At 37.4% G+C, this 20940-nt stretch overlaps 1 protein-coding gene across 2 annotated transcripts in view; it reads right to left on the bottom strand.

Annotated features, from left to right (window-relative positions):
- Window positions 1-3838: 3838 nt before the first annotated feature.
- PDCD6IP (programmed cell death 6 interacting protein) overlaps window positions 3839-20940 on the bottom strand; it is a 58134-nt gene continuing 41032 nt past the window's right edge. For both annotated transcript variants that reach the window (XM_082663004.1, XM_082663005.1), the window contains exons 12-18: window positions 20385-20554; window positions 15432-15680; window positions 14932-15066; window positions 13652-13746; window positions 6724-6847; window positions 5402-5598; window positions 3839-4502 (exon numbers count right to left, since the gene is read on the bottom strand). In XM_082663004.1, the coding sequence (XP_082519130.1) occupies window positions 4328-4502; window positions 5402-5598; window positions 6724-6847; window positions 13652-13746; window positions 14932-15066; window positions 15432-15680; window positions 20385-20554 (1145 nt within the window). In that variant the 3' untranslated portion in view covers window positions 3839-4327. The remainder of the gene's footprint in view (window positions 4503-5401; window positions 5599-6723; window positions 6848-13651; window positions 13747-14931; window positions 15067-15431; window positions 15681-20384; window positions 20555-20940) is intronic.

Raw genomic sequence — 20940 nt, 5'->3', positions numbered from 1 at the left:
AGGCAAGACCGGTCAGTGGATGGGGACCCTGGTTAGCAGGGGCCAGCGGCTCTCTGGTACACAGGTTCTAGGCAAGCTCCTGTCTGCTCACAGGCAGTGCCCAGGCCAACCCCACCCACCCTGCGGTCATAAACTGAAACAGCCCCAGCAGCAGAGCTGCTCAAGTCACTGTCCTAGATTTAGGTTGCAGCTGAACTCCAGTTCATGGGAGGGTCCCTTAGTTCCCCATGTTCTCCCACCCCACATGCCTAGGTTCCCAAGCCCCTCCGTGAGAACTCTACTGTCCAACCCAGATGCCAGATAAGTGAAAACAAACAAAAAAGATTTAACTATACCCAACAGTTATGTATCTTAAATGTATATAATAGGGATTCAGACTATAGATTCATTCCTGGAGGTAGCTTGTTCAACTTCAACACACTTCAAAGACATACAAAGCCAACACATTCTCTAATAAATTGTGTATCCTGAGCTACATAGGAGAACAGCTGCATCTGACCTTAAAACATGGGAGAAGTAGGAAGAAAAGAAGAAAATATAAATGTTTTAAAAGACGAACACATTTCACCATCCCCCTTTCCCTGGTCAATTGACTGTGGTAATCTCGCCAAATATTTCCAAAATTTAACCCAAAAATGGCACCTGAAGAAGAGATTACTCATCTGAAAGATCTGGGTCAAATCGTAAGTGATGAAAATCATGGTCCATCCATGATCAATTACAGGGTTGACAGCTGTAAGAAAACATTTAAACAACACCGTCTTCTTGTCTCATGCAGTTAGTCAAAGTGGGTATTTTTTTATTTCCCAACCCACTGTTTGTCAAAGAAATTAGAGAAATATAAAAGCTGAAGCATAAACACTTGAAATAAGAATTCATACTACAAGGAAGTAAGAATCTTTCAACTTTTATTTCTAGGATACATTTCATCCGGAACCTTTTGTTTTCTTTACAATTTCCCCCTAAGAGAAATGAATACAATAAAAATATCATCCAACTACCAGCAATGTTTGTAAGCAGAAAAGAATCTAAAATCTCTGGTGTGATAATATAGGATTTCTTAAAAAATATAAACTTCATACCAGAAATAAAGCCTGAATATTCTCTTTTTCTCTAAAAATATAATTTTTCCTTCTTTGCTCTTCCATGTAAATCTTATAATCAACCATTTAGTTCTAAAGTCTATTTTTAAACTAGTAATGATAATGCTATAGCACTGTTTTTCTCCTACTTTGTATCCTGTTCTGTACTGTGAATCAACTAATAATTGCAGAAGTGTAAAAAAAAAAAAAACAACAAAAATAGATGCTGCTAGGTTGTAGCAAGATTTTCCAAGATATCCTGATCATCCAAAAAAAAAAAAAAAATTCCCCATCAGCAAACTGAAGTCTACTTAACAAATTGCATTTTGCCATGTTTATGAAATTAGAAAATGTGTAGAAAAAAGCACTTTTGCAAACTGTAAAGCTCTAATGGAAAATATCTTTTTAATCTTTTTTGATTAGATAGGCTGCTGACTGGTACAGAAAACCAGGGACAGAGGCTCTGTGAAAACTTTTTTTTTTGGTAACTACTTCAATTTGGGGAGAGATTATAAATTGCAAAGAAGTTGGATGCACAGATCTCACAAAGATTGACTGGTTTGCAGTGACATATGACTATTTTTCTTAAATGTAAATAAAGACCAAGAGGCACAGGAGTAGACCAATACTTTACACCAGACTGAGAAGTCAAGCCATCTGTCTCCAACTAGGAATAAGAAATAAGTTAGTTTTTTCCCCACTTCAGACCAGCTCCTTTAGGCAGAGCTTCATTACTTATAGTCCATTTTAAAATAGTATTCCAAAGCCTGACATAAATAAATAAAACAAATAGTGTCCTTTCTTTAGTTTAGGAAGATAATCAAAAAGCCTAATTATAAACATAGGTACAACATACCTGAACCAGAGTGATAACTCTCCTACCTCTAAATAAAAAGCATTATCCACAACAACTTTTTAGGGTATTTTGTGGAATACAGGAAGTTAAGCAAAGGATAAAAAAGTTTGGTAACAAAAATAATCCCAGTGAGGGCTTGCTTCTTCTTTGCTAGAATGCAAAACGGACATAAGAGAAACTTCTTTCCATGAGCCACCTTAATGAAACTAGAGTCCTATGAAGACACACCCAGCAATGAAGGGCTGCAGAAATTTGGTCATCTGTACCTAAGACACTAGGTGACCAAAGGAAAGCATCCTCAATCATCTAAAGGATGAGTGAACCAACACGAGGGAATAGGCCTGGGTTTGCTAACAGAGCTGAACGAGCTGGGTATGCTGAGGAGGCTGCCACGAGGGGCTGTGGAGCCTCCTTCCCTAAAGTTTCTGAACCACCTTCCTGAGCCCTCTGAGAGAACAGAAGAGGCCTAGTCTAGCACAGGGAATGGCTAAATGGCCTTGTAACTTCTCTGGTGGCCCTCCGATGCACTTACTCTTTTCTTTAGTGCCTTCTTTCCCCAAGAGAATATTCAGGCCAATTTTGTTTTGTTTTGTTTTGTTTTTGCATTAGTGAGAATTATAAACTAGCAATTTGGAATACCCCTAATCTCACTGAGTATCTTACGATAGAAATGATAACTTGAGTAATAATAAGAAGGAACTTAAATGCCATTTACACAAGTCAAACGAGCCCATGTCATATTCTGATGATTCCACATTAATAAAACTTAGCTATGATATGTAAAAAACTATTTTTGCCAAGGTTTTAACTACTGAACTTTAAACCAATTTCAGTATTCCATGTAAAGGTCATTTATGTTGAAGTAACATGCCTTCATGTTTTCTACATACAACAACAAAGATTTTTAAAGATATACATATATTTTAAACCAATTCACTCCCTTTACAATCACACCTTCAGTCCCACATTTAAAATATAAACCCAAACTGTCAAATGAAAACAACAGTGGACCAACTGATAGTATCATTTAAATGAAACAGTAACTCAAGAGAAGGTTAACATTAAAACTTAGAAAATAAACAGATTCATTGGACATCTACTCATATGCCTGGTATGTTCTGAAATGAACCTCACACAGAACAGACCCCACTGGGATATGAGACAACTCATTCCTTTCTCGCTTTCTCATTCCATGAGGCATGTCTATACACTCCACTAGGCAAGTCTCACTGAGGTTTATACAGTGATTAGTTTATCCTAACAGCGGAGACTAATATTAAATACACAGCCTATTCCAGAATTGGCATATGCTCCCAACAACTGTTTTGTGCACTCCCTGAATTATAAAATAGTCCAATATTTTAGGAGCATAAAAATGAAAGGGCTTAGATCTATTCATATACATTGTGCATTAAATGTTAGTAGGTTAAGACAGTAAGGTGAAAAAAAGGAACGGAAGGGTACAGTAAATTTTCTTTAAACAATTCCATTACATTAGACAGCACTGTTAATGACATGTATTTATTTTAACCAGATTATGAAAAAAAATTATTACCAGAATTTGTATCAATTTCTTGGAGAAGCTCATAATAAAACATTAAATATACATATTTACTTGTATATTTATTTGAAGAATCTTTGGTAGCAATTGTGTTTCTTCCACATTATAGGATTTTTCAAAATAAATGTCAAAATTAATTTACTAACCAGCATATGAAGGATAAATTATGGTTATTATTCTTTTGGTTTTCCTATAAAATGTACTTGAACCTATTAACCTGCATTAATCATGCACTTAACTCATGATCTGTTTAACTTGTGTACACATAAAATGAGAGACTAATACCAGAAAGAAATTAGACAGGAATGAGAATCAATGACAAAACATAACAATGACAACTGTTCTTAAGGAATTTATTTTTAAATTATAAGATTTACAATGTTTTGATTACGCAAAATAGCATAATGAAAATTAAACCAAATCAATAAACCAAAAGAGAAAGATAACTTAGTTTTCTTGAGTATCAGTACTGAAACCATCATTGTAAGCCTCTGATGTTCCCATCATGTCTTATGTAGAACTAAGTACAATAATTTCAAACGTTTCACTTGTGGGTTTAATTTCTCATTTTCAACTTTTATGAACTGTAATGTAATTTATTTCAAATCCTATTAAACTTAGTCTTTATACTGCAACAGCAGCAAATGGCCCATGTGCAATCAAATGTGGAACTGGGGCACAGCTTCTAGCCGCAGACAGAAATTACACACTGCACTCAGTACATCAGAGTACGTTATATTAACCAGAGCGTAGGGTTTAGTACACTTATTGCAGGGTTGGTATTTCTTTCCCTCTGAGCTGAACCAGCTGATCTTCTGAGCTGACACACTACTGCTGTGGATAGTAAGGCTGCTGTGGGGGCTGAGGGAAGGGGTATGAAGGCTGCTGGGGTCCCGGGTACGGAGCCTGTCCAGGGCTCTGGTGATACACTGGCGGATATGGCATATTATACTGGCCGTACGCGTAAGGATTATAGCCCATGGGCATGGGCATTTGGCAATACCTGATGGGAAGAAGAACACAAGAAAGCTGGATTGGTAAATCAAACACTAGAAAATGAAACATACAATAATTATTCTAAAATGAAGTTTTTTCAAGAAAGCCATTCAATGGCGAGAAAAAACAGCTGTTTCAAGGTACTTGCTAGAGAAAAGTGTTCTATCCTGTTATTAATTGAAATGCAAGAAAAAAGTGTTGAATGCTACCCAAAAAATAAGATTGTTGAAGGAAATAAGACTAAATATTCAACTATGAACAAGGAATAAAAACGGAAGCCCTTAAATCTAATGTGGCAATCTAAGTACACTTCTGTTTCACAAGATTCAATGTTCACTGTAAGGCTCATAAATTTACTATTTACAAAGTTTTAACGTTTGGAAGATACAATGTACTTTACTAAGTTTGGAAGACATTTTAAAAGATAGTTAAATGTCTGGATTTTTAAGACTAAAAAAACTATCACAAAGGCAGCTGATCTTTAAGAAAACACATGCCATAATTAGACAGATTTCTATTTAAGAGTTGATCAGAATGCCAAGACATCAAAGTACAGGTATGTAAAGAAGGCTTTATCAACCTTGCTATGCTAAGCTCAGAAAAGGCACCTACCTGTTTGTCACCTAAATAAAGAAGACCAAGGAAACATTCTGAATTCCATACAGAAGAGATATATTTAATATAAACCCAGTATGTAAAAACTAAAATTAAATAAGCCTGGGAAATGGCTATTCAACGACTCAAGAAAAGTGACTATAACTTACTTTTATTTCTACGTGAGCTGACAATGTAGCTTACTCATTCATGACACCTCCATTCAGAGAAGGGGTGAGCTTGTTTTTAAAAGACTAACCAGAGCTAGAAACATTAGCCAATTCATTGGGATATACAAAGTTTCAGCCTTACCCGGGATACCCTGGATAGGTGGGGTATGGAGGTCCCTGGGCCTGCAGAGGGGGAGCTGAACCAGGAGTCTGTGATGGAGCTGGTGCAGTGGTCCCAGTGCTCGCTGGAGCTGGAGCTGGAGCTGGAGCAGTAGCAGGAGTTCGATTTGCTGGAAGCACAGGAGGTGGAGGCCTGGCTGGGGGCTGGGGCTTAGTAGGCTGTAAGAAAAAGTCAGCACTGACAAAATGTGTCAGGTTTCTGTCAAACTGCTATCAATCAAAATAAAAGGGCATATGAGAAACTCTAGAATCCAACCAAACATATTTCTAATTCCCATTCTTAAATGTGGGCTTATTACTCCAGAAATGTACTGTAGCTGAAAAGTAATTCTCCAATTTGTGGATACTCCATAGCCACTGCTCTTTCCCTGATGCCTAATATTTAATCATTTACTGTTCACTACTGCTCCCATCAATGGTTAGACATTTGAGGTGGGAGGAAGGAGCAGGTCAGGTACCGTTTATTCCTGTTATCTCTTCCTGGCCCCATGAATTTTCATATGAAAATTTTTAAACACCAGAAAACTTAAAAGACTACTATTATAAACAATCACGTTTACCAATTAAATTAATTATTAACATTTGGCCATCTTTGCTTTATCTATATCCATATATTTATCTATCTATATATTTGCAGAACCATTTGAAAGTTAAGTTGCAAACTTCAGGACACCAGCCCGAAAGACTTCAGCATACCAGTCCTATTATTCTCCTACATAATCACAATACCATTTCACCTGAGAAAATTAATAATTATTTCCTAATATCATTGAGTATCCACTCCACATTCAAGTTTCCCTATTTATCACAAAATCTCTTCTAGGCGTTTTTATGAACCAAGATCCAGCTGAGGTTCATGTATTGCATTTGATTACTATGAATCGTTCCTCTCTTTTAATCTAGAATATGCCCCCTGTCTATTTTTTTCTATGACATTTGCTTTTAGAAAAGACCAAGCCAGGTGTCTCACAGAATGTTCCAGTTCTAGACTGTCCAACTGTTCCTAACAGCACAATTTAATTTCTTGTTTTATCACTGTATTTGCTATAAACTGAAAGTTGATTCTAAAGACTTCATTAGATTTAGTTAAACATTTTTAGGCAAGAATCCATGAGTGATGCTGTATTCTTTATACTGCAAAACATCAGAAAGTTGAGGTTGGTCACCTGATCAAAGTGGTGACCACCAGACCTCTACAATGTAAAGTCTGTGTTATCCTTTACAGCAAGCAAGCTGTCAAGAACACGTAAAACTTGCATTTTAAAAATGTGGTTGCTTACTGACCGGCATGGTTCTCGGCGCTGGAGTTGGAGGCATTGGCGTGTGTCCCCCTGCGGGAGAGGACTGATACGCAGGTGTAGGAATTGAAGGAGCACTAGGTTCTCTGGCAATGCTTTGTTGCAAGTCCCTTATTAAAGACAGAAGTGTTAGAAATTAACACAATTTTGAAAACCAACACATACAAAATACCAGATCTTTTTCTTACCTTCTTTTCTTCATGTATGAAACACAGAAAATATACTCAAAACAATGATGGTATTTTAAAATATACTACATTTCTGTTCTTGACTAGAACTAACTGAAATCTTCTTTCTTCCTACTATTGAATAAAATAAAGTTAGTTCTTATTCTGTTTCTGAAGACCAGGGAAAAAGGTAAACTTTTTCAGAGATCATAGTTAGAGCCAGACTAAGGAACATGTCAAACTGAGCAAGTGAGCCTAAGAAACTGCCCTCTCTCTAACAGGAGGTCATCCCCTAGATGAGAAACTCATAACATAATAATCTAATAATTATCAGAAAACTACAACTGTACATAGTTACCTAGCTAATATTTTAATCGCTGTATTGTATCAGTGTTTACAAAAAACAACAACCTATTCGAAACCACTGAGCAAATTTCTTGATGAAAACTTTAAAACCATTGTGCAAATTTCTTGATGAAAGCTTTCTGAAAGATATTCGAAATGTGGCACCGAGATAGTTTATGTTAAAAGATACCTCATAATCTATTATTAAGGTAAATTCATTAAACATAGAGGTTGAAAGGACTATTAAAATACAGTATTAAAAATTTTGTTAATATTTTAAAGTCTCCTCTAACAGTAAATTGGAATCTCATTAAACAAAACCCTAAAGTAAAATACACTCTATGAAATACTTGGTATTGATCAACTTCTCACTGTGCTGATTCACAAGCACAGAGCAGTAAACATGACGTGTCCTGAAATGTCTGCAACAGGACCTACTGTCTTGATGTAACAATTAACAGCAACTCCAAGTCCCCCAGACCACACTTTCACTGTCAAAAACAATCCCAGTTGTAAGATAAATTAGACACTCCACATAGAAAGAAAACTTACACACATTCATCAAGAAATCAAAACTACTTCATAATGTTTGTAAATTTGTAATAAATGCTTACAATATAAACTGTAAGTTTTTAGTCAATATTAAAATTTGAAAAAGGTCAAACTTTGAAACATCTAATATATATGTGTGTATATATATAACTCACATATAATAAATATAACAATTATATTTAATATTTTATTTATTTATTATAATTATCTTCACAACTATTTAATTAGATTTTGAATACATTTAATCATAAACACAGTATCTAGCCTGTATAATTATAATATATTATAAAGCACATAAGACATAATATTTTTTCCTTTGATAGACTCCAGAGATGGTTGCAGTAAATAACACATTTATAGGACAAATGAGAATTTCCTAGCCACTTACTAATTATATAAATCAAAGCTATTAAATCACAGAGCCATTTCTGTTTGTTTCACAAACTGGGCTTCTCTGCAAGATTGAGTCTGAACAAAGGGTTCTATGGCTAAAAAAAAAAAGGCCAGGGGTACAGACAAAATGTCAAAAATAAAGTTAGACTAGTTGGTGGTACTATAAAAAACATGAAATCCCTATAATTATTTAGATTAATTTAATATAATTTTCTGAAAAGGTAATATATTCACTTGATTCAAAAACTAAAAAGTGACAGGCCACTCGCTATCTACAAATTCTCATTCCACCATTCACTACCACAAACAGACAGCCACTATTTTTTATTTCTTATGAACCTGACCAGAGCTTCCTTATCAGAAATAAACCAATTCAAATGTGTTGGGTTTTTTTTGTGGTACGCAGGCCTCTCACTGTTGTGGCCTCTCCTGTTGCGGAGCACAGGCTCCGGACGCGCAGGCTCCGGATGTGCAGGCTCAGCGGCCATGGCTCATGGGCCCAGCCGCTCTGCAGCATGTGGGATCTTCCCAGACTGGGGCATGAACCCGCGTCCCCTGCATCGGCAGGCGGACTCTCAACCACTGCGCCACCAGGGAAGCCCTGTATTTTTATCTTCTCCGTTTTTACATAAGAAGCATACTTTACACTGTCTGTAACCTTATTTTTTTTTTTACCATTAATTATTTATCTCAGAGATTTTTCTACATGGGTAAATAGAAAACATTCTTTTTTTTTTTTTTTTAAATAGCTGCATAGTATTTCACTGCACAGATGTAGCTTTATTTCACCAGCCCAACCAGGGATCGAACTCGTGCCCCCTGCAGTGGAAGCGCGGAGTCTTAACCACTGGACCACCAGGGAAATCCCTGAAAAATGTTATTTCAGAGTAATTTTAATTCATATTTATTTTATATTGAGCGAAGGTAGGTATTTTTTCATATGCTTAAGAACCACTCATATTTCATCTGCAGAATTTCTGTTCACATCCTTTCCCAATTTTTCTACTGAGTTTTTTTCTCCTCATTAGTATCTAGGAGTTCTTTATAAATTACGTATATTTGCCTTTTGCCCATGAATAAGTTTCAAATATTTTTCCCCAGTTTATTACATTTTGACTCTTATCATGTTATGATGAACTTTTTTTTTTTATGGCTTCTGGGTTTGAAGTCAGAATTACAAAGACCCTTCCTATTTCAGCTTTACTAAGAAATTCTCTCATATTCTCTCTTCATTTCATTTTATACATTTCAATTATGATCCTTTTGGAACTTATTCTGAGGTAAAAATAACTTGTTTTCTAAATGGCTAAGCACATGTTTCTAACTTCTTCTTACTGATTTAGGATTTTTTCTTTCACTAAATTCACATATGTATTTGAATCTACTCCTATCTTCTATTCTGTCTTTGGTCTAATCACGTGCCAGTATCACTGTGTTTTAGAGACACTATTACATATTTTAGTATCTGGCAAATTAGTTTCCCCTTACTGTTGTTATTATTCAGTTTTCCTGGCTAATCTTGTTTAACTGTTTTTCTACTTGAGCTTTAGGATCAACTTGTCTAGTTTTACATGAAAATCTGTTGATTCCTTTTTTAATCAAAGTTATGTTGAGGGACTTCCCTGGTGGTCCAGTGGTAAAGAATCCGCCTTCCAATGCAGGGGACGCGGGTTTGATCCCCGGTCAGGGAACTAACATTCCACATGCCACGGGGCAACTAAGCCCGCGCGCCACAACTACTGAGCTTGCGTGCCTCAACAAGAGAGCCTGCATGCCGCAAACTACAGAGCCCATGTGCCACAACGACAGAGCCCACGTGTCCTGGAGCCCCCACACCACAACTACAGAGCCCATGCGCCCTAGAGCCCGAGCACCACAACTAGAGAGAAGCCCAAGTACTGCAACAAAGAGACCACGTGCTGCAACGAAAGATCCCGCATGCCGCAACTAAGACCTGATGCAGCCAAAACAGTTAAAAAGAAAATAAATAAATGAATATTTTAAAAAATTATGTTGAGGGCTTCCCTGGTGGCGCAGTGGTTGAGAATCCGCCTGCCGATGCAGGGGACGTGGGTTCATGCCCCGGTCCGGGAGGATCCCACATGCCGCGGAGCGGCTGGGCCCGTCAGCCATGGCCGCTGAGCCTGCGCGTCCGGAGCCTGTGCTCCGCAGTGGGGGAGGCCACAACAGTGAGAGGCCCGTGTACCACAAAAAAAAAAAAAAAAAAAAATTATGTTGAATACATAAGTTTCTTTAGAACTGACATCTTCATGAAGCTGTCTCATCCTATCTAAGGACATGACACGTCTTTCAGCTTGCTCAAGTCCTCTTTTGTGTCCTTGAATAGTGTTTCAAAGTTTTCTTCATACTGGTCTAATAAATGACAAATTTATTCCTATGTATTTTATCTTCCTTATTGCTATTTTAAGTGAAGTCTTTTCCTCCATTATATCTTCTATGTGTTTATTTGTATGAAGGCTATTGATTTATTTTTAAATATTTATTTATTTGGCTGCACTGTGGGACCTTTCTTTAGTTGCTGCATGTGGGATTCAGCTCCCTGACCAGGGATCGAACCCAGGCCCCCTGCATTGCAAGTGCGGAGTCTTAGTCACTGGACCACCAAGGAAGTCCCAAGGCTATTGATTTCTACAAATTATTTTTATAATCACCTATCTTCAGTAACAATTCCTTTATTATTTGCAGTTTGAGGGTTGATTCTTTTGGGTTTTCAAGATGTGTAATCATAAAGTCTGTAAGTAGTGATCATTTTACCTCCTCCTTTCCAATTTTTCTATCTCTAATTTCTTTTTCTTTTCTAATGGTGTAGTCTGGTACTGCCAATATAGTATTAAATAATAGCATTGATAATGGGCATTTGTCTTTTGGAGAAATGTTTATAGCATTTCTCCATTAACCATGAAGCTGAGTTTTGTGCAGATATAAACAGATAAATAGATCTATTGTATATATACACACATACACATATATTTTCATGTTAAGGAAGTCAATTAATTCCTATTTTGAGTACCAGAATAGTTATTTTCTCATGCTTTTTCCTCATCTATGAAGAGAATCTTTTTCTCCTTAGATGTAAAAATACTGGATCAATCACTGCATTACTGGAATAACCACCCACTCCCCCTTGGTCATGCTTCTTTATTAATATACTGAAGAATATCAATGGCAAGTATTTATTTAGAAATTTCACATCCATATTCATAAATGAAACTGGTCTGAAGACTTCTGTTTTAATCTTTGTCAGATTCACTTATCAGTAAAACTAACTTGGAGGGTTTTTTTTTAAACCTCTAGAACCATTTAAAAAGCATTCTAGGGCTTCCCTGGTGGCGCAGTGGTTAAGAATCCGCCTGCCAATGCAGGGGACACGGGTTCAAGCCCTGGTCCGGGAAGATCCCACATGCCGCGGGGCAGCTAAGCCCGTGAGCCACAACTACTGAGCCCACACACCACAACTACTGAAGCCCGCGTGCCTAGAGCCTGTGCTCCACAACAAGAGAAGCCACCACAATGAGAAGCCCGCATGCAGCAACAAAGACCCAATGCAACCAAAAATAAATTAATTAATTAAAAAAAAAAATTCTAATTATTTGCTTTTTAAAGGTTTAGTAGAAAAACTGAAAACAACTGGCCCTGCTCTTTCTTGGGGGGTGGAAGAAAGTAGCTCTTAACTTCGTCCACTTCTTCAATGGGAAACTGTTTAAACATGGACAGAGACAAGAATAATGGTCAGGTCATATGAAGGGCTCAAGAAAGGCTCATGAGTATAATAGTCTCTGGGTCCTTTACATTCATTACTAATTGAGCACATGGCTCTGTATACACCTGAAGGACAGGTTGACTGGATATAAAATCTTTGCCTCACATTTGCTTCGAGTTCCAACAAGCAATCATTCCACTCTCTTCTAGTATGCAGTGCTGCCAGCCTGAATTTTTTTCACCTTTTTATAAACTTACCTGATCTTTTTGCCTGACTGCCTTAATAGGATCCTACCATTATCTTTTAAGACTAATAATTTATATGCTGGGGTGTTGACAGTTCTTGTTCATTTCTCCTGACCGTATTATATACCCTTTCAACAAGCCTTATTTTAGGAAAATGTTCTTGAGTAATATCATTAAATATTTGTTCTGTTCACTGTTTTGGTTTTTATTCTTTGAAGGGAATTCAATTTTACATATATTGGATCTCCTCTGCCCACTTTCTCTAATCCTTTTTAATCCTTTCCTTACTCTGGTTTCATTTTCTTTGATTTCTTCTTTTCTACTTTGTGCTCCTGTGTTTTCTTCATCGTCTATCCTCCGTTTTGCTCCTTCCCATTTCATCTTATACGTGTGATGGCTTTGTTCTTCTCTTCCACTTGTTTCCTGAATCCCGACACCTCACGTTTTAGTGCCTCCTGTTTTCTTACCATTTTCCTTGAGTTCTGGCACTTGTTTGTGGTGATCCTTAATGACTGTTTCCTAGCCTTTTTTTTTTTTTTAATTCATGGTAAATTTTTTATCTGTTCTGTGACGACATTATTCTGGTGAATGTTCTTCATCTATTAAGTTTAGTAAAATTTTGTTCTGTTTCTCACCTCAATGAATATAGTATATTTGTATCGATGCTGTGTCAACTCTCTATTCATTACTCCACATGGAATGAGTCCTATGTTACTCGCCCAGCTTTCCCAGTAGGCCCCTGCAGAAAGTGACTTTGCTGACATTTTCTGAGCTATAAACCCTCTCTCCCTCATGTTCTATGCCTCTAGCTTCATGTAAGGAATCTATTTGCCACTTCAAAGTAAACTGTTTATGTTTATTGGCATTTCCTAAGATCTGTTACCCTGAGCTATTCTATCACTTCTGTGACATCACTGTTCTTCCTACATCTACAGTTTCCACTCCTTTTCACCCTTTTGTTCTCAGATCATGCAGTTGTTTCCTTGCTGCTTTGTAAAACACCATGGAGGGGACTTCCCTGGTGGTGCAGTGGTTAAGAATCCACCTGCCAATGCAGGGGACACGGGTTTGATCCCTGATCCAGGAAGATCCCATATGCCACGGAGCAACTAAGCCCGTGCACCACAACTACTGAGCCTGCGCTCTAGAGCCTGCAAGCCACAACTACTGAGTCCACACGCCACAACTACTTAAGCCCGCATGCCAAGAACCCATGCTCCACAACAAGAGAAGCCACCCCTCGCCACAACTAGAAAAAGCCCGCGTGCGGCAACAAAGACCCAACACAGCCAAGAATAAAAAATAAATAAATATATAAAAAAGCAAATAAACAAACAAACACCATGGAGGAAAGGAAAGAAACTGCCAACTCACACTGCCAACTCACCACAAAAGTCTCCACATATGATTTTTTTAAAAGAGGTAGCAAGAATATTTTTTTTTAAAGAAAAATACTTCAAAAGTACAATTTAATACACAAAATAAACTTACTTTAAGAGTTCATCCCTCTCTGTCTTCCGTGCAAACACTATATCACTGCATTTGTTCTGGAACCTGATGAGTATTTCAGTCAGCTCATTGTAAAACTACAAGTAAAGAACAAACACAAGTGATAAACCGGAACAATTTTTAATCTAAGAGGAACACAATCTAAAGCTCCTTTGTCAATAACAGTTAAAGCTAAAGAGCTAAAATCCTATGCATGAGAGACAGTCATACCACTTAAGTCCAATAACTTAATATTAAATATGACCTAAGATTCCCTAAGAAAATAAAAATAATAAAATCATCGTTAGAAAGCACTGCCACCAAAAATTAAGTGGCAACAAGTTAAAAGTTTCATGATTGTAAACAAGTTCCCAATTCCTAGAGAAAAGTCAACTTCTTAATAAACACTCTAAACCTATTTAAGTGGAAGTATTAGATCTGCACATTCACTTCAGAAATGCAGGCATCATTTCAGAAACCCTCAGAAGAATTTGCAAAGGCACTCTGGTGAGTTTTCTCAGCTTATCTATTTCAACAAAGCATTTTAAACCGAATTAAAATGGCATTTTACTATCCTCTCTCTTTGGAAGGCTTTGGCAGTATTTCTATGCTCTCTTCAGAGGGTTTTACATTATATCTACCGTATTTGCATCAAGATAACTTTATTAAGTGATCATTATGGAGTTAAAGGTACCAAAAGGAATTATGTATTTGAAAAACTTAAAAATCACTTGTTCCCTCAAAAGCAAAGTAATTGGTAAAAACAAATATAAGCATTTCCCTAAAATATCTAAAGGAAAGGCAAGAAAATACTTAAACATATTTAGTAAGCACTCTGAGTCATAAGCAGATCACAAATCTATCATAATCCACACCACCAGCACAGAATATAAAAGCCATACACACCCCCTTCCCCACCACATATCGGCTTTCACTACTACTCCTCTTCCCTCATAATTCACTCAGATTGGCCAACTTTCTACCCCCCAACAAAGTGTCACTGATCTTTTGACCTCTCTGTGCTAATTCCTGCTACCTGAAAGGAATGCCTACACATCCTCTTTCTGCCTGGTGAAATATAAAATTCATTCTGCAAAGTTCCCATGAAATACTCCCACCTTCATTAAGCTTTCTCCCATTTATACCAAAGCTCTCAGGAGCCAAAGTCATTAAAGCTAAGAAATTCAAGACAGAATGGTTTGGTCCAACTGGTAATACCAATTAACTTCCCAAACTCACATCCACACTGGTTAGTTAGCTCTTGTTTCTTTTGTGCTTCATACCTTTGTGCCCTCCTTCAAATTAGCTACAAGTTCAACAAAGTTGTCATACGCAGTGGCTAAATTCTTCAAAACTTCTTCTCTTAAATTAGCTTCATTGTTAGACTGTTTCATTTTTGAAAATTCCTGGTGTGAGACCTTATTAAAAGAAAGATTTATGCAGTTACACTTATTTATCAAGTTACTATAGCTCATAACATTTGTACTGATACTTCCCCAACTATGAAAATCATATATGATTTCCTGCAGCTATTACGAGGTATTTACCTAGTTATTACTAGATATTTACCTAATATATTCCTTTTGGAGTAACACAGTACTTTACAGCTTTCCTTAAGTAAAAAATACCACAAATTCAGTGGGCATGAAAATATAACCAATAACGTTTACAGATTTCTATTAATATGTAACATTTGCAAAAAACACAATCCTAATTGGATACAGATTTAGTCCAGGTTTATCCTTCCTGTAATTTTTTTAATAAAAATCTTATTAAACTTTACCTGAATATTTTTAAGAAGTTCTTCTTGTTTCTTTAGAGATTCTTGGACTTTAGTTGTAAGACCCCCATAGATTCGATCCAGTTCAGTAACAGAAATAGCTTCTTCATTTATCACACCATCTTGAGCCAGAGCAGTCAAAAATTTGCTCGTCATGTCAAAATTCACTGATTTCAGGTCATTCTCCAGCCCCTCTCTTTCCTTCTTTACTTCATCAAGATTTGTCAGTAAGGATTTTAAGACATTTACAACCTAAACAATTTAAGAAACTTAGTTTAACTGCCCAAAAAACAGAAGCCAATTTCAAGAAAGGAATTATATACAAAGGTTCACCAGGGTCAGGGAGAGACGATCTCTCAGAGAGCCAAGTATAAATTGTACATCAGGTTTATTTAGATACAGACATTGCTGTACCTTTAGTGGATTCAGATTGCAATAGCAGCAGCAATAATGATAACAGATCTACTGAACATCTATTATGTGCCAGGCACTGTCCTAAACACTTTACAAATATAATTTAATGTATTCCTTACAATACCCTATAGGGTATATATTTATTACCTCTATTCCACAGATGGAGAAATTGCGTCCCAGAAAAATTAAGTTAACATGCCTAAGGTTACACAGCTACTAAAAGGAGCAGAGGTGAAATCTGAGACCTAAGCCTGCCTAACTCCAAACCAATCTCTTAACCTTGCTACACTACACTGCATCCTTGTCACGAGGTAGAGGAAAGTATATATATATTTTTTTAAATATTTATTTAATTTTATTTATTTATTTATTATTTGGCTGCGTCGGGTCTTAGTTGCAGCATGTGGGATCTTCACTGCAGCACACAGGATTCTCTCTAGTTGTGGCGTGTGGGTTTTCTCTCTCTAGTTGTGGCAGGTGGGCTCCAGAGTGAGTGGGCTCTGTAGTTTGCAGCACACGGGCGCTCTAGTTGAAGCGCGCGGACTTAGTTGCCCCGCAGCATGTGGGATCTTAGTTCCCTGACCAGGGATTGAACCCATGTCCTCTGCATTGGAAGGCGGATTCTTTACCACTGGACTACTAGGGAAGTCCCCAGAAGGTATGTTTTTGTCAAGTAAAGAGATACCCTATTTTGCCGACCTAGCGAGACTGAGAGAGAGAGAGACATGGAGACAGAAACAGAGATACGGATATACACGGAGAGAGCACTCGAGAGAGACAGACAGACAGAAAGCTATAAGCTGTATGTTTCTTTTATATCCTGGGAGAGAAAGAGCGGGCGGGTTCTGTATCTCTCTTCGCATCATGAGTTCTGCCTCTTACTCGGTCCAGGCAGTCTCTAACACCCACGTGATTCATAAACACCCCGTTGTAGTAACAGTGTTAGAGTGTTCAAGCGCCCTCTAAGGCCACACATGAGCTGCCCCCTTTCACTCACATCTCTTCACACTTCTCCTAGGACCAGAAGGGAGAACAGCAACCCCAAGCCCTCTATTCTGCTTGCCCCAGGGATGCTTATAGAAAGAAAGTGGGGAAAGACAAAGGAAGAAGGGGCCGTCCATGAACCCCATCTACACCTCTGTCTGTCTTCTTACCAGCAGCACTTCCAGCTCCAAAGGATCTGCTCACCTACTGCCTGTTTCTAAGAAGCTCTGTCCGGCTCTTCAGTCCACGGTCTTAGCTCCCTGACAAGAGGGTCCAGAGCGACCTTCCCATGTGAAAACCAAAGCCCTGAGGAAAAGTCTCAAGTTTCTTCTACATTTTGGCCTCTGTTACCACCGTATCTCCTAAGTGTCCTTCCTATCTTAAATTCACTCTCTTAACATGCAGAGCAGTGCAAAGAAATGGTCTTAGAGGTCCAAGAAGCATCAAACCACAGACACTCTTAAAAGGAAGGAAGAGGAGAAAGAATCATACCTGGATGGACATGGCAAAGTCTATTAAAGGGATCTAGTAGCATTTGATGTTAGACAAAGTGGAGCAAAGTCTTGCTTCCAAATGACTTCCAGGACATATTGTTAAATGAAAAAAGGTACAAAAGCGTTATGTATGGTATGTCGCATTTTGAGTGAGAAGGGAAATCAGAATATAAAGCTATACACACACATAATATATGATATGTATCTGTGTGCATATGTATTTTTCACAAAAATAAAAGCACTAAGCACAAACCAAAAACTAATGAATATTGTTACTTACATAGAGCAGATGGGAAGAAGGTAGAAAGAAAAGGGGTGAGATTTCTCTGCATGAAGCTTTTGAATCATGAACATTCTTTTACACATCCAAAACACAAAATTAAATCAAATCGTGAATACAGAAACAAATGAAACTAGTTGTCTAGCAAAGTGAAATATGATGACATAGAAAAAAAAACTTCAACTCTGACTACACTCCCTTAGTGAATATAATGGGCTTAGTTACTGTGTAACCAAGGGCAGTTTACCCGGAAAACTCAATTTTCTCATCTGCAAAACAAGAATAATAATAGTACCTATATGCCAGGACTGTTGTAAAGACTGAAATAATCCATATAAAGTGCTCAATGTAATTTCTAACATAGGCTAAGTGTTCAGTCAGTAGTAGCCATTATCATTAACTGTTAGTTAGGTTTCATGGTTTAACTCTATACTTCAGGTGCATTGTGGACTAAAGAGGCTTAGGCATCTGAGCACTCAGACAAGAACAGAGTAACAAGAAGGAACAGACCAAGAATTAAGTATCCCTTATTTTGCTGAATTATAACTATTTCTGTAACTATGTGACACATTTTGTATTGGGGGTATGTAACAGCATATAAATTTGAAAAGGCTGCAATAGTTTTATCTGTTGGCATATTTAAACTGATAACGGAAACTCAACCATGACTATGACCCTATGTGAAGGTTGCTTGGCTATTAGGAGAGTAAGAAAGGTCATTTTCCTCTCTATATAAGTTATGTCTAACGAAAGTTAGAAAATGTTTAAGTAGCCAAGTGAAATAAAGCTGGGGGAGAAATAAGAATATGCAGAATTGGTCTTAAAAAATAGTCTAGTAAACAAAGCTGAAAGTCAGGAACACTATTATCTTGAAATAGATGACTGTCTCTTACAGTATAAAAACGAAGATCCTCTAAGTACCTAAAACCAGATGCCCAAACAGAACAAAGACAAATAACTAGTTAGTTGGCCTGTTCATAATGAAAGAAAAAAACAGTCCTACCTGTTATGCTTGGACCTCTTAATAAAACATGTACTTTGTATCACTTTAATAATCAGCAATTCAAATGCTTGAGTTTTTCTCATAAAAACTCTGGCTAATGTGTCACCAACTACGATGACAACTATCTGAAATAGCTTTAATAAACACATGATGTTTGCCCTTTCTGATAAAGGCACATGATGAATGAATATTTAGAACACTGAAAATTGTTGATTACCTCTATGCAGAAAATCTAGTTTCAGTAAAATAACTTCATATTGACTATAAAAGTTTTCTTCCCCTATGTAATACCACTGTGAATTAACAAAGCAGCTATTACTGAATAAAATAACATATCAGTATATGCTCATTCTGATTTTGCTTAGCAAGAACCATTTTTGCTTTTCTATAGAAAGCAGGAGAATAAAAGGACAAAAGCCCTATAAGTTCTGAGTCATGCATGTGACACTAAAAAGAAAAAACGAAGATACTAAACAGATGTTTTTTTCTAAAATAAAAAGGGGCCAGAAAGTGTTGCTGTTCTATGGGTCTGCAGGCTCTGTTCTTCACAAGTTAATCTTCTAACCACCTTCCTTTTCTCCCCCACGTCCTCAAAGCATCTAACTGACAGTCACTGTTCCCTCAGGCACCCCTGCCTTGAGACGCAGGCTCTGTGCCCATCCACCAGCGCCGTCTTCTCTTCACTTCGGGGGCTGCTTCCACAGAACCTCAGAAACTGCTCTGGACACACCCACTCACTCAATCTTCTCGGATCCTACACATGTCCACGTTCCTGCCTGTCTACTGTTCTCATAAAGTGCCAATTTCTTAAGCCTCCTAAGCTTAAGGAGCTCCAAATGCTGAAACATAACTACTTCGTCACCTAAATTCTCACAGTATAGTTGCGACACTTTTCAATTTCTACCCTGTATTACAGTAATCCTTGTATACGTCTCATCTTCCACACTGGATCGTGAATTGAAGGTACAGGCTAGTTATTATGTGCATCTAGCATAGTGCCTTACACAGTAGCTATCCATTAAGTCTTGGCTGAGTAAATACATGAAATGCTTCTGTGCAAAGACAAATAAGGAATGATAGTGATAACTTCTGAGAACTACTATTCCAGGAAATTCACCTTTTTCAAGAAGTTTTCAGCGCTCTCTTGCCCTTTGGCTTATTTTCCTGTGTGCTTCGGGTCTCCTCTTATCCTCCTACACAACTTCACAGTGTTCAGCCCACACTCCCCTTTTGGGACTTAGCGAATCACACGCCCCACTACTGATTTTCTCCTTCCTGTCACCAGCAGAAATGTCATGATGACGTTATCCATTTATTAGATTAACAAGCACACCTTGACAACTTTCCCTTCAGAGGTACTCCCAGTGGAATATGGTGGAAAGTGGTATAGAATGATGTAAGAAACAAAGAATCTGTGGTCAGAAGAGTATCTGGCCAATCCAGTCCTTCCACTTCAAGGAAGTTCCTATACTTCCAAGCCTCTCCCTTTTATAAAATTTGAATTAAACCTGTGAACATATGAGGTACCTAGAATACAGTACCCAGTTCATAGGAGGCATTCAATAAATGGAAATTATTACTACAGGACAGTAGTATTATTAATATAATTACTTTTTACACGGTGTATATATCATGCTACTCTAAAAACAACCACCTCAATGTACATCAGCATTTTTAAAAAGATGCCAGTAAGAAAAAAAATTGGTAATTCATTGTATATAATGACTTGAACATAGTTTTCATAAGCAAATGATCACCCACATCAAAATGCATGTCCTCACCTCGCTGCCCTGCATGGTCTTCGCTGGGTTAGCAGATGGGATGGCAGCATTCAGCTCCAGCTCCGGCTTACACAGAAGTGCAATGGTGTCCCGGTGAGCCTGGTAACGCTCTTTCACCTGTCCATCTGCTTGCACAGCTTTATCCAAAACAGTTCTGAAGTTGCTTCCCTCTGTGGAGGGAAAAAAAAAAAAAAATGTTACCAGAGCACAGTACTGATTTTAACAGTAATGTATATGAGCTGGTTGTACTTTTAATTCTGTTCTCCAACTTTACTTGTTTCCCCCTTCGATAAGTCCGAATTCACTACATAACAGAAACTGAGCTCCTATTAGTCTTTGCATTTTCGGTTTTGGAAAAATGACAAAATCAATTATAAAGCAAAAGCACAGTTATACCTTAAAATACATTTGCGGTTACTGTCCACCAAATAAAAGCCAATCGACATTAGTCTAATCTTTTCCTACAACTTGTGAATATAGAAAGATAACATTTACTCCAAAAATTGTTACAACTTATTTCAAAAGTATTCCTCTCTCAAAGGATCACTCCTTAAAT

Source organism: Grampus griseus (genome assembly GCF_964374135.1).
Source record: "Grampus griseus genome assembly, chromosome: 10".
Taxonomy (NCBI): domain Eukaryota; kingdom Metazoa; phylum Chordata; class Mammalia; order Artiodactyla; family Delphinidae; genus Grampus; species Grampus griseus.
The sequence above is the reverse complement of the archived record's forward strand: the minus strand, read 5'-3'. Positions and strand labels throughout refer to the sequence as shown.